This window comes from Microcebus murinus, chromosome 26 (genome assembly GCF_040939455.1).
Source record: "Microcebus murinus isolate Inina chromosome 26, M.murinus_Inina_mat1.0, whole genome shotgun sequence".
Lineage (NCBI taxonomy): Eukaryota > Metazoa > Chordata > Mammalia > Primates > Cheirogaleidae > Microcebus > Microcebus murinus.
Window position 1 is genome coordinate 18,222,956 of NC_134129.1, and position 12,045 is coordinate 18,235,000.

A 12,045-nucleotide genomic window follows, 5' to 3' on the forward strand; every position below is an offset into this window, starting at 1 on the left:
GGTTTTGGGGGGTAAGACAAGGGAGACAAGCTAGGGAATGAAGGATTGGTTTTTTTTTCCCCCCATGTACTCTTCAGCCTGGAAGGGGAGGAGGATCTGGCCGGGAGCTTGGGGTGGGGGGCCAAGGAGAGAAGGATTTGGCCAGAAGGTGTTTAGAAGGAAGCCGGGACAGAGGCCATTAGCCAGAAATATGGTGGCTTCTCCATTCTTCTGGCTGCCATTGTCTCTAACATGACAGCTAATTAACAGAATCTGCATGATGGTATCAGTGGCCACTCTACTTCCCAGGAGGGAATATGGTAAAACCATGACATGCCTGATGGGTAGATTCCAGATTCATAATTGTACATTTTACAAAGGTTAAGATATGAGTTCAAAATCTTTTCTTTTCCCCCCTCAGAAGATGCTCGAGGTCTAGAACTATAGCATCAAAATCTCTACGTTTTTAAAGGCAAGATAAAAAATAATAATAAAAATACAAATTTGCTCTTTCTTTTTTTTTTTTTTTTCCAAGAAGAATGATCTAAACAGATAAATGAAGAGACGCTGTTTTCTTAAGGAGCATAGATTACAGACGTTTCTGATTTGTCATTTCGTCTTTAAAAGCTTTTTTTTTGAAAATGCTTTGGCATCAGAATGATTCCTTTCTGCTGGGCATCAGCCCCGAATTTCCCTTCCTGGGTTTAAAATAAATGGCGGTATAGTGGTTCCTGGGTGGTCACTGGGAATGTTAACCTTATTATAATCACTGATGGAGTCACATTCCACTCCCTTTGGGCATTTTACGATAATAGCACAGCATCTCACCCTGCCAAGGGGCTGAACAGAGTCCAAACGGATGACTTCATGCCCAACGGCCGGGGATTTCCTTGACCAAGGAAGTGTGAGATAATACAACGGAAAACCTAAATGAAAATTTGATCCCTATGAGCCTACTGATTTCTCCTGAAACCATTGAGATCATTTTTCCAGTTAAAGCAGGGTGTCTTATAGTGTCTGACTAGTGTCTTATCTTGCCATAACTTCATTTCTTTTGAAGTCCCCTTTTCCTCTTGCTTTCTAACAGAATATCTCATCACTCCCTCTCCTCTTGGGTGCCTCAGTAAGAATTCAGCCTTATCTTTCCAGTTACGACTGTAATTTCCAGCAGCTGATACTGCTGTGATCCTGGATCCTGTCATCCCAGCCTTAGGGAGCAAGACAGATCCTGAAAAGGAGCCAACATTCCCATTATTACATCCCAACTCTTACGTTGGACCTATGGATCAGTTTCCAAACTGCTTTCATCCCTGGTTGGTCAACTTAACGGTTTTATTCAACTTTGCAAATAAACACATGGAATTCCTAGATACTCAGGCCGAGGAAGAAATAATAAGCGTTCAACAACATACTATGGGGAGACTCTTCAACTGTAGCTGGTTGGACATGTTTAGAATCGCGTTGATTGCTCAGGGATGTCCCTTCTGTGCAAACTCTGACCAAGAGCAATCTATGAGCAGCTGTGACAGCAGTTATTGAGTATATCGACCCTATAAATTATAGGGTCTATTCTTTAGGGGCCGGCATGTGTATTTGAAGGACCAGGACTTTTGTCATTGTTGTTGTTTTTATCTGTGGGTTTTTGTTTTGTTTTTTTTTTGAGACAGAGTCTCACTCTGTTGCCCAGGCTAGAGTGAGTGCCGTGGCGTCAGCCTAGCTCACAGCAACCTCAAACTCCTGGCTTCAAGCGATCCTCCTGCCTCAGCCTCCCAAGTAGCTGGGACTACAGGCATGTGCCACCATGCCCGGCTCTTTTTTTTTTTTTTTCTATATATTTTTAGTTGGCCAATTAATTTCTTTCTATTTTTAGTGGAGATGGGGTCTCGCTCTCGCTCAGGCTGGTCTCAAACTCCTGACCTTGAGAGCGATCCTCCCGCCTCGGCCTCCCAGAGTGCCAGGATTACAGGCGTGAGCCACCACGCCCCGCCTATCTGTGGCTTTGCGATTTTCAAGGTTTTCTTTAAAATCTGGAGCGGAATGATATCAACATGGGGGGTTGTGTCTTCCCTGGAGCTTTCATTCCGGTCTGGAACCCAGAGCTCAAAAAGAAGAGCCATAAAGGGCTTAGCTGAGGCCAGTGTGACCAACCTGTCACTGTTAGACACTGCTCTCTGGAAGGCAAAGAAATATATACTATTTGATTTAAGATTTGGCAGTATAGACAACTGCCCCGGCACCTTTTCCACGGCACATAAATCTTGCCTCCCTCTTGCAAAGGGCAATATTTTTCCCAAGCAAAAGTTGCTCACGGTTCCCTTCCTTGCAGCTCTCACCACCTCCACCCCATCCCCACCTCTGTCTCACGTCCTCTGGAGCAGGAACTACGCACATGAGACGGTGGCATGGCTTCGTGGCACGGTGGCGTTGAGGGGTCCCAGGCTAATAACGAAAGGAATTCAGGGCTGCTCCTTTGAAACGGCCAGTTAGAAAAAAACGACCATTGCCCTCCCAAACTCCTTATTCTCAAGGGACAGAGAAAAATGTTCTCAATGGCTACCAGGTTCACCCGGGTTCTGGATTCTAATGTTAATGGAGAATTTGCTGGAAAGTCTGAGAAAGAAGCATTTTTTTTTTTTTCCAGAATATCCAGCATAACGTGCAAGTGAGGATGGCGGGTGGGTTTACACCCCCTCGCCCTGTTCTCGCCCATCCTTCCTTCCTCTTCCTCGGAGCTGAGGGGCCCTTCTGCAGGGGCTGGGGGTGGGTGCGTGGTGGTGGGGGGGGACTTAAGGATGGAGGAAGAGTCTTCCTTCCTTTTCTAGGCTCCTTTTTGTTTTCCTTCCTGGAAATCTGTAACTCGTCAATGGCTTTTTTGTTTTTTGTTGTTTTTTTTTTTTCTTCTGAGATCCTGGAAATTGTGGCGTTGTTTATTTATTTATTTTTGGCAGCATGAAATCGTTACAGTTTCCCAGGAAGCAGTGCAAGAAGGACAGCGAGATCCTCTTTTCATTTTTTTTTTTTTTTTGTTTAAAAAAATAAATCGGTACAATATCCAGGGCAAACTAGGAAAGACAGCTAAAGACCTACCTAGCTAACTGCTCTGTGTGTGTGTGTGTGTGTGTGTGTGTGTGTGTGTGTGTGTGTTTGTAAACATGGCAATTCACAGAGCTCTTAGAAAGAGCTGATAACCTGGACCACAGTAGACTGGAGAAAAAAAAAATAGCTTTTTTTTTTTTTGGAAGTAAACATGGTGCAGTAATAAAATGGATACATTGATATATGCAAGACCTAAAAGCAACCTGATGGCTGAACCTCTTACCTCCAAAGACACTCAGCAGTGTCGCTGGTTGGGGACCCTGTAGGACTTAAAAAAAAAAAAAAACAACACAAAAAAACCAGAGAGAAAAGAGGAAGGTGGTCTACACAAACCCATCAGCACAGACCTCAGTGGACATAGTACAGCCAGTACACGACGTTGAAAAGAGAGAAGGTGATGGGGAAGAACATCCGGGACCACTTGTCTATGGAGTTCACGTCCGTCAGGTCCGGGATCTTGACCTTGAGCTGGGACGCGCGCCGGCGGATGCGCCCCTTGCCCGGCGCCCCGGGCCGGTCCCGCGCGCGCGCCAGGGCCTCGCGGCTGCCGGGCGGCCGGCGGTACTGGATGCTGGCGCTGTCGTACGCGTACATGGTGGCCTTGGCGTCGCCGCCCGCCAGCGCCTCCGAGCCGCCCGGGGTCTCGTTCCTCATCTCCAGCGTGCTGAGCAGGATGTTGCCGTGGGCGTCCACCTGGCGGCAGGGAGGGGACACAGGCTCAGGCACCTGCTGCTGGCTTTGATGCACCTACCTGCTGCTTGCTTTGATGCACCTGCTCGCTTGCTTTCATGCACCTGCTGCTTGCTTTCATACACCTGCTGCTCGCTTGCTTTAATGCACCTGCTGCTTGCTTTCATGCACCTACTTGCTGCTTGCTTTGATGCACCTGCCTGCTGCTTGCTTTGATGCACCTACCTGCTGCTTGCTTTGATGCACCTACCTGCTGCTTGCTTTCATGCACCTGCTGCTTGCTTTCATGCACCTGCTGCTCGCTTGCTTTGATGCACCTGTTGCGTGCTTCATGCAACTGCTGCCTGCTTTGAGGCACCTGCTGCTTGCTTTCATGCACCTGCTGCTTGCTTTCATGCACCTATCTGCTGCTTGCTTTCATGCACCTGCTGCTTGCTTTCATGCACCTATCTGCTGCTTGCTTTGATGCACCTGCTGCTTGCTTTCATGCACCTATCTGCTGCTTGCTTTGATGCACTTGCTGCTTGCTTTGATGCACCTGCTGCTTGCTTTGATGCACCTGCTGCTTGCTTTCATGCACCTACCTGCTGCTTTCTTTCATGCACCTGCTGCTTGCTTTCATGTACCTACCTGCTGCTTGCTTTGATGCACTTGCTGCTTGCTCTGATGCACCTGCTGCTTGCTTTCATGCACCTGCTGCTTGCTTTGATGCACCTGCTGCTTGCTTTCATGCACCTACCTGCTGCTTGCTTTCATGCACCTGCTGGTTGCTTTCATGCACTTGCTGCTCACCACAGCGCCCCCTGCAGGTGGGGCTCATGAGCTCTTATGGCCCTAGGCCCAGGCATCCTCAAACTACAGCCTGTGGGTCACTTGTAGGTGTTGTCCGTTTTTTGTTTGTTTGTTTTTTTACTTCAAAATAAGATATGTGCAGTGTGCATAGGAATTTGTTCATAGTCTTTTTTTTTTTTTGAGACAGAGTCTCGCTTTGTTGCCCAGGCTAGAGTGAGTGCCGTGGCGTCAGCCTCACTCACAGCAACCTCCAACTCCTGGGCTCAGGCGATCCTCCTGCCTCAGCCTCCCGAGTAGCTGGGACTACAGGCATGCACCACCATGCCCAGATAATTTTTTCCATACATTTTTAGTTGACTAATTAATTTCTTTCTATTTTTAGTAGAGATGGGGTCTTGCTCTGGCTCAGGCTGATTTCGAACTCCTGACCTTGAGTTATTCTCCCGCCTCAGCCTCCCAGAGTGCAAGGATTACAGGCGTGAGCCACTGCGCCTGGCTGCCAATTTGTTTTTTAACTTCAAAATAAGATATGTGCAGTGTGCATAGGAATTTGTTCATAGTTTTTTTTAAAACTATAGTCCGGCCCTCCAACGGTCTGAGGGACAGTGAACTGGCCCCCTGTTTAAAAAGTTTGAGGTTTGAAGACCCCTAGACAGCGGCTCTACCTGCCTCCCAGACAGGGAGATGAGCTAGCTCACTGTCGTCCCTCTACCTGCCTTGCTAGCTTCCTACCTACCTACCGTGTTTCTCCGAAAATAAGACCTACCCATAAAATAAGCCCTAGCAAAATGTCTAAGCATGTGTGCAATAGAAGCCCTTTCCGGAAAATAAGCCCTGGTGATGGGCGTGGCTATGAAAATAAGCCCTAGTGATGGGCGTGGCTATGAAAAACAGTGCTAGTGATGGGCGTGGCTATGAAAATCAGCCCTAGTGGTGGGCGTGGCTATGAAAATCAGCCCTAGTGTCGGGCGTGGCTGCCCAGCGCATCTGCACAACCCATGCGTGTCGTCACGGAACAGGAAAGAACACGAGCAGCCCTTCTCATCCGCCCCGTGAGAGCTCTAGTGCTCCACAGGAGAGATCGGGGCCAGTGGTGCTAAAGGAAATAGAGTCGCAAGACATTCAGGATGGGATTCGGGGTTTGGAGAGTGAGGATGATGTTCCAGAAGAAGACGACTTCACTCTATTTGAATCAATGTAGATGGTTGTACCGTACTTAAAAATAAAAAATAACACATGCCCTGAAAATAAGCCCTAGGGTGTCTTCTTGAGGAAAAATAAATAGAAGGCCCTGTCTTATTTTCAGGGAAACATGGTAGTTACTATCTGTCTCCACTTACAAAACACTGGTGTGTGCATGTGTGTGGCATTTCTTCCTGTTACAAAATTGGTACACAGAAACATTTAAAGCTAGACACAAAAAATAAAAAAGTAAAAATTCAGAATCTCACCTTCAGAGTCAATCATTAACATCTTGCTAGGCTTCCAGTTTTTGTTTTTTTTTTTCTTTCCTGTTCATATATATTTATAAACACAGGTTCATCCATGGATTTTACTTTGCAACCTATTTTTGTCAGTTCATAATATAGCCTGTGTATCTTTCCATGTTAATAAGTATTCCTCTGTGACATCATTTATTAGTAGTTTACACAAGTAAACCATTGAAAACTAAGAGAGTAGGGGAAGGGCGAGGGATATAGTCCTATCTGTCACGTACAATTGACACCACTCTGGTGACAGGTACACTGAAAGTCCTGGCTTCAGCAGGATACAATTCATCTGTGTAACAAAACACACTTGTACCCTGTAAACTTTTTTTTTTTTTTTAGACAGCATCTCACTCTGTTGCCCGGGCTAGAGTGAGTGCCGTGGCGTCAGCCTCGCTCACAGAAACCTCAGACTCCTGGGCTCAAGCCATCCTCCTGCCTCAGCCTCCCGAGTAGCTGGGACTACAGGCATGCGCCACCACGCCCGGCTAATTTTTTCTATATATTTTTAGTTGGCCAATTAATTTCTTTCTATTTTTAGTACAGATGGGGGAGGTCTCGCTCTTGCTCAGGCTGGTCTCGAACTCCTGACCTTCAGCGATCCTCCCGCCTCGGCCTCCCAGAGTGCTAGGATTACAGGCGTGAGCCACCGCTCCCGGCCTCTATTTCTTGACTATTGGGCATGAAGTTGCACATTGGGTATGAATCTTCGGTAGATTGTCCTGGTGTCCTTCAAGACTTAGAATGACTTTGAATCGATCTCTGCCCACAGACCACCCATGCTCTCATTTCATCCATTTCATTTATTTGCAAATGGGAAGGCATTGTGGCCTGTATATCCAACTAAGAGAGTTCTAGACGGGTGTAAAAGTGGCCCAGGGGAAGCTTACCTAAAGTCTAGTTGTGCTGTGAAATCTATCTCTCAAAACTCTAAATGCCATCTCTAGTTTCGAATGGTGCCTGAGGGGTTTATGAATCTGCAGTCTTTATCACCTTGCAGCTTGAAACTCTCCTAATGTCGGAATCTAGCATCTGTGCTCACAGAGAAAGAGGCTTCTGAGCAGCTGTTGGCAATATAAATCAAGACAAAGCAAGCACTCCTGAAACTTTAGTACAGCTACCTCTTGACCCGACCGCCCAGCCAGAGCTAGCAAAAGGAACGTGTAATAACTGAACAATGCCACTCTGTGCTCCAGTGAACCAAGGCAGACACGAGGGATCCCTCAAATGAAAATCGTCCGGGACCAGAGCACGAATGTCATTTAAATCTAACTGTTTACAAGCATCTAGAAGTACAGTGGAGCCGGGCGTGGTGGCTCATGTCTGTAATCCTAGCTCTCTGGGAGGCCAAGGCGGGAGGATCGTTCAAGGTCAGGAGTTTGAGATCAGCCTGGGCAAGAGCGAGACCCCCCCGTCGTCTCTACTAAAAATAGAAAGAAATTAGCTGGACAACTAAAAATCTATAGAAAAAAATTAGCCGGGCATGGTGGCGCATGCCTGTAGTCCCAGCTACTTGGGAGGCTGAGGCAGGAGGATCGCTTGAGGCCAGGAGTTGGAGGTTGCTGTGAGCTAGGCTGATGCCACGGCATTCAAGCCCGGGCAACAAAGTGAGACTCTGTTTCAAAAGAAAAGAAAAGAAAAGAAAAAAAAAAAGGTACAAGCCTTTTAAGATTTTGATAGAAAGCATAATGTGTTCACCACCTCCCCCGAGTCAGGCTGGACTCAAACCCTAAACTCTAATCTCACATGTGGACAGCAACTAAAATCTCTGTTCATTTTCCCTCCGAGGTTTTAGCTAGCTCCCTCTCACCCTGCACTAGGGTTTTTTTTTTTTTTTTTTTGTATTTAATCTGTACATTGATAGTTCAGGGACCAACCTGGGGAAACTTATGCTCGGATTTTGAGGCTCTGCTTTGGCTCACTTCTTTCGGAAATTTCTGGAAACCGTGGAAGTATCAAATTCCATGCTCTGACTGCTCAGACTAGGAAAAGTGCAGTTTCCTGCTGAAGTTTTACTGTCCCAAGTCCCTCTAGCTGGGTGTAGCCTTGGGGTAAAAGCTGTGTGGATTCCACACAGGTTGGTTGGCTCCTTGCTTTTCAGGGTTGATTCTTTTTTAGTTTTTATTTATTTATTTATTTTTCCTATCTATTTTTAGTTGGCCTATTTTTTTTAGTAGAGACGGGGTCTGGCTCTTGCTCAGGCTGGTCTTGAACTCCTGACCTTGAGCGATCCTCCCGCCTCGGCCTCCCAGAGTGCTAGGATGACAGGCGTGAATCACCGCGCCCGGCCAGATTTTATTTGTTTTAAAGAAGAATTTTTCAAAAAAAAATGTTGCCCAGAGTTTCTAATTTTTATTTAGAGGAGGATTAGTCTGATACGAATTCCTCTGCCTTGTCTTAACATGATTTGGTTTTTGAGTTTTGGCATAATTATGTCTATTTTTCTGTGGAAAGCATTTGTAGAGTTCTTAGTCTAACTTTCCAAGAATAAAAACGCATTTTTAAAATTATTCTTTAAGTGTTTTGTCTCCTGACAATTGAGGGATTTTTCTATGCTTCCTCCTTGAATTCACATTTGAAAGAGTCAATTCATCTGGAATAAAAATTTAACTGATTTGAGATCCAGTGAGATCTCACCACATTTACGTCCAGTGCTACTCAAACAGCCTATTTATGAAATAAAGATGGGTCAGATGGGAACATTTTACTTATTGATTGGCCAGTCACCAAGTCCTCTTTAGAGAGAAACATATTATGCATCTATATCTGGTATCAAGGCAAAAGCCCAAAGCGTTTAGTTAAAGTTTGTTTTATAATATTTTTATTTTATCTGAATAAATTGTTTCCAATTTGCTTGACCTTTCATTTAATTACTTTCCCCAGAGAACACTGCTATTCTCTGCTTTCTCCTTTATTCCTTCCTAAATTCTCCCTGTCTTTGAGTGTCTATCCGGTTCATGTCTTCTCAGTTTTCCCACCACTGAATCTACATCGCTTTCTTTGTGTAGGGCTTTCTCCCATGATTTATCAATTAACACACATTTCAAACCATACGGAGGATGAGCTGGTATGTTTAGAAGGCAACTGAGGCCGGGCGAGGTGGCTCACGCCTGTAATCCTAGCACTCTGGGAGGCCGAGGTGGGAGGATCGCTCAAGGTCAGGAGTTCGAAACCAGCCTGAGCAAGAGAGAGACCCCGTCTCTACTAAAACTAGAAAGAAATTAATTGGCCAACTAAAAATATACAGGAAAAAATGAGCCGGGCATGGTGGCACATACCTGTAGTCCCAGCTACTCAGGAGGCTGAGGCAGGAGGATCGCTTGAGGCCAGGAGTTTGAGGTTGCTGTGAGCTGGGCTGAGGCCACAGCACTCTAGCTCAGGCAACAGAGTGAGACTCTTGTCTCAAAAAAAAGAAGGCAACTGAGATAGGGATGGGAACAGAAAAGAGGTACCTTCCTAGCATATTTTAAAGCTGGTATCATTACACCCAGACAACAGGGAGCTTCTTTTTTTCAGGTATACTCCTCAAACGAACTGTTGTCCTGTCTCATTTTATAATTCAGTCACCTCATATGAGTACAATCTTCTTTCCCCAACAAGATCGGAAGATTCTCGAGGGCAAATATGCCTACCTCTTCACCCATACCATAAAAATAAGAGTTTATTTGAATGCGTTGCTTTGAATGTTAACCGTTTGGCTGAATCTCTAAGTTTGTTTTTTGGCTTGTTATTTTCCTAAAAGTGTTTTGTCTAAACTTGATACCCTACTAGGGAGCCAGTAAAGATACCTTGTATTTAATGACAATAGGTAATACTTATTGAGTACTTACTACTATGTTCCAAGTATTGCTCCAAATACTAGACATTTAAAAAAAAAACAAAACCTCGTTGAGTCCTTACAACAACTCCGTGAGATAGGTATACTATAATAATCTCCATTTTATGATGAAGACATTGAAGGCAGAGGTTAGATGACTTAAACAGGTTGATTTGCCTGAATTTATGAAGCCAAATTATTGGCAGAAACTTACTCAGGCAGTTCGATTCCAGTCCCTGGTTGTAACCACTGTGCTATATGGCCTTGTCTCCACTTAAGAGCACAGAGTGTATTCCCTTTAGTTCTGTTATTTATTTTCCACGCTGATCTGGCACTATTATTTTACATATAGTTTTATAAATAGTTTAGAATAAACAATAACGGACTTGAGGTTGAGCTGTAGGCCTAGGTATGTCATTAATCTATATGATACAGATGAACTTAACTCTATCAAGCCTCAGTTCCCAAATATGTAAAATGAAGGGTTGGCTGAGTCTTATTAAAGATACTCCAGTATTTTATTTTATTTTATTTTATTTTATTTTATTTTATTTTATTTTATTTTATTTTATTTTTTTGAGGTAGAGTCTCACTTTGTTGCCCGGGCTAGAGTGAGTGCCGTGGCATCAGCCTAGCTCACAGCAACCTCCAACTCCTGGCCTCAAGCGATCCTCCTGCCTCAGCCTCCCGAGTAGCTGGGACTACAGGCATGCGCCGCCATGCCCGGCTCATTTTTTCTATCTATTTTTAGTTGGCCACTTAATTTCTTTCTATGTTTAGTAAGGACAGGGTCTCGCTCTTGCCCAGGCTGGTCTCGAACTCCTGACCTTGAGAGTGATCCTCCCTCCTCGGCCTCCCAGAGCGCTAGGATGACAGTCTGAGCCACCGCGTTGCCCGGCCGGTACTCCAGTATTTTATATGTTGTTTTTTTTTTTCAATTACAAAAATGTTGTCAGGAGTGTTTAATACCTTACCTGGACCTTATTCATCTCGAGCCTGTTCTTTTCGCTGGCGCTCTGGTCTTGCTTGCCGGCTCCCTTTTTCTGGGGGCCTTTCCCGAAGAAGATGTAATTTACAAAGGCGTATTCCAGCAGGGCCAGGAACACGAACACGAAGCAGCCCATCAGGTAAATGTCGATCGCTTTGACGTAGGGGATCTTTGGCAGCGTCTCCCTGAGGTGAGTGCTGATGGTTGTCATTGTCAGCACCGTGGTGATTCCTGCAACACAGAAACACAGAGCTTGGCTGAAGGCACCTCCACGAAGCTCCCCTTTCCAAGGACAGATGCCATTCCCTCATTGGTGTCCCAGGATGATGGCCCTACACCAGACACCACTGTGCAGAAAGCAGCAGCTCCCTGCATCCGTCCATTAATGAATCATAAAATAGAATGTGCAGCTAATGAAGAGTTGAAAACATTTTTTTTTAACATTTAACATTTTAAACTTTAAACAATTTTTTTTTTTTTTAAGTATGCAAAAAGAAAAGAAAACAGGCTGGGCGCGGTGGCTCACGCCTGTAATCCTAGCACTAGGGGAGGCCGAGGCGGGAGGATCGCTCTCAAGGTCAGGAGTTTTTTTTTGTTTTGTTTTTAAATAATTTTATTCTTTTCTTTTTTTTTTTTTTTTGGCCATCTCCTTTTGAAGATAAGGGTCAGGAGTTTGAGACCAGCCTGAGCAAGAGCGAGACCCCGTCTCGACTAAAAATAGAAAGAAATTAGTTGGCCAACTTAAAAATAGATAGAAAAAAATGAGCCGGGCGTGGTGGCGCATGCCTGTAGTCCCAGCTACTCGGGAGGCTGAGGCAGGAGGATCGCTTGAGGCCAGGAGTCTGAGGTTGCTGTGAGCTAGGCTGACGCCACGGCACTCACTCTAGCCTGGGCAACAGAGTGAGACTCTGTCTCAAAAAAAAAAAAAAGAAAAAGAAAGCAAATGGAAAGGCAGATTAAAATCCCATTGAAAGGCTACTGTCAAATGTCTCTCATTTTGTTATACGGCCACATCTTTCTTTTTTCTTCTCAAAGCATCTTACTCTTCTCCCTCTTAAATCTGTCATAGTGATGCTGACTCCCACAGCAGCTACTACCAGACTCAGAACCGGGACCAGTCTGAGGCGATCTACTTCATTCCGTGAATCTATAATACGCTCAAGTCACGAGGTCAATACTGCATTTTAAAATAACTG

The 12,045-nt window shown here is 45.1% G+C and overlaps 1 protein-coding gene across 1 annotated transcript in view; it reads right to left on the reverse strand.

The window, feature by feature from the left end:
* Positions 1-3,334: 3,334 nt before the first annotated feature.
* The window catches only part of GABRB1 (gamma-aminobutyric acid type A receptor subunit beta1), a 301,917-nt gene continuing 293,206 nt past the window's right edge, over positions 3,335-12,045 (reverse strand). The window contains exons 8-9 of the mRNA XM_075997878.1: positions 10,836-11,080; positions 3,335-3,768 (exon numbers count right to left, since the gene is read on the reverse strand). Of these exons, the coding sequence (XP_075853993.1) occupies positions 3,424-3,768; positions 10,836-11,080 (590 nt within the window). The 3' untranslated portion in view covers positions 3,335-3,423. The remainder of the gene's footprint in view (positions 3,769-10,835; positions 11,081-12,045) is intronic.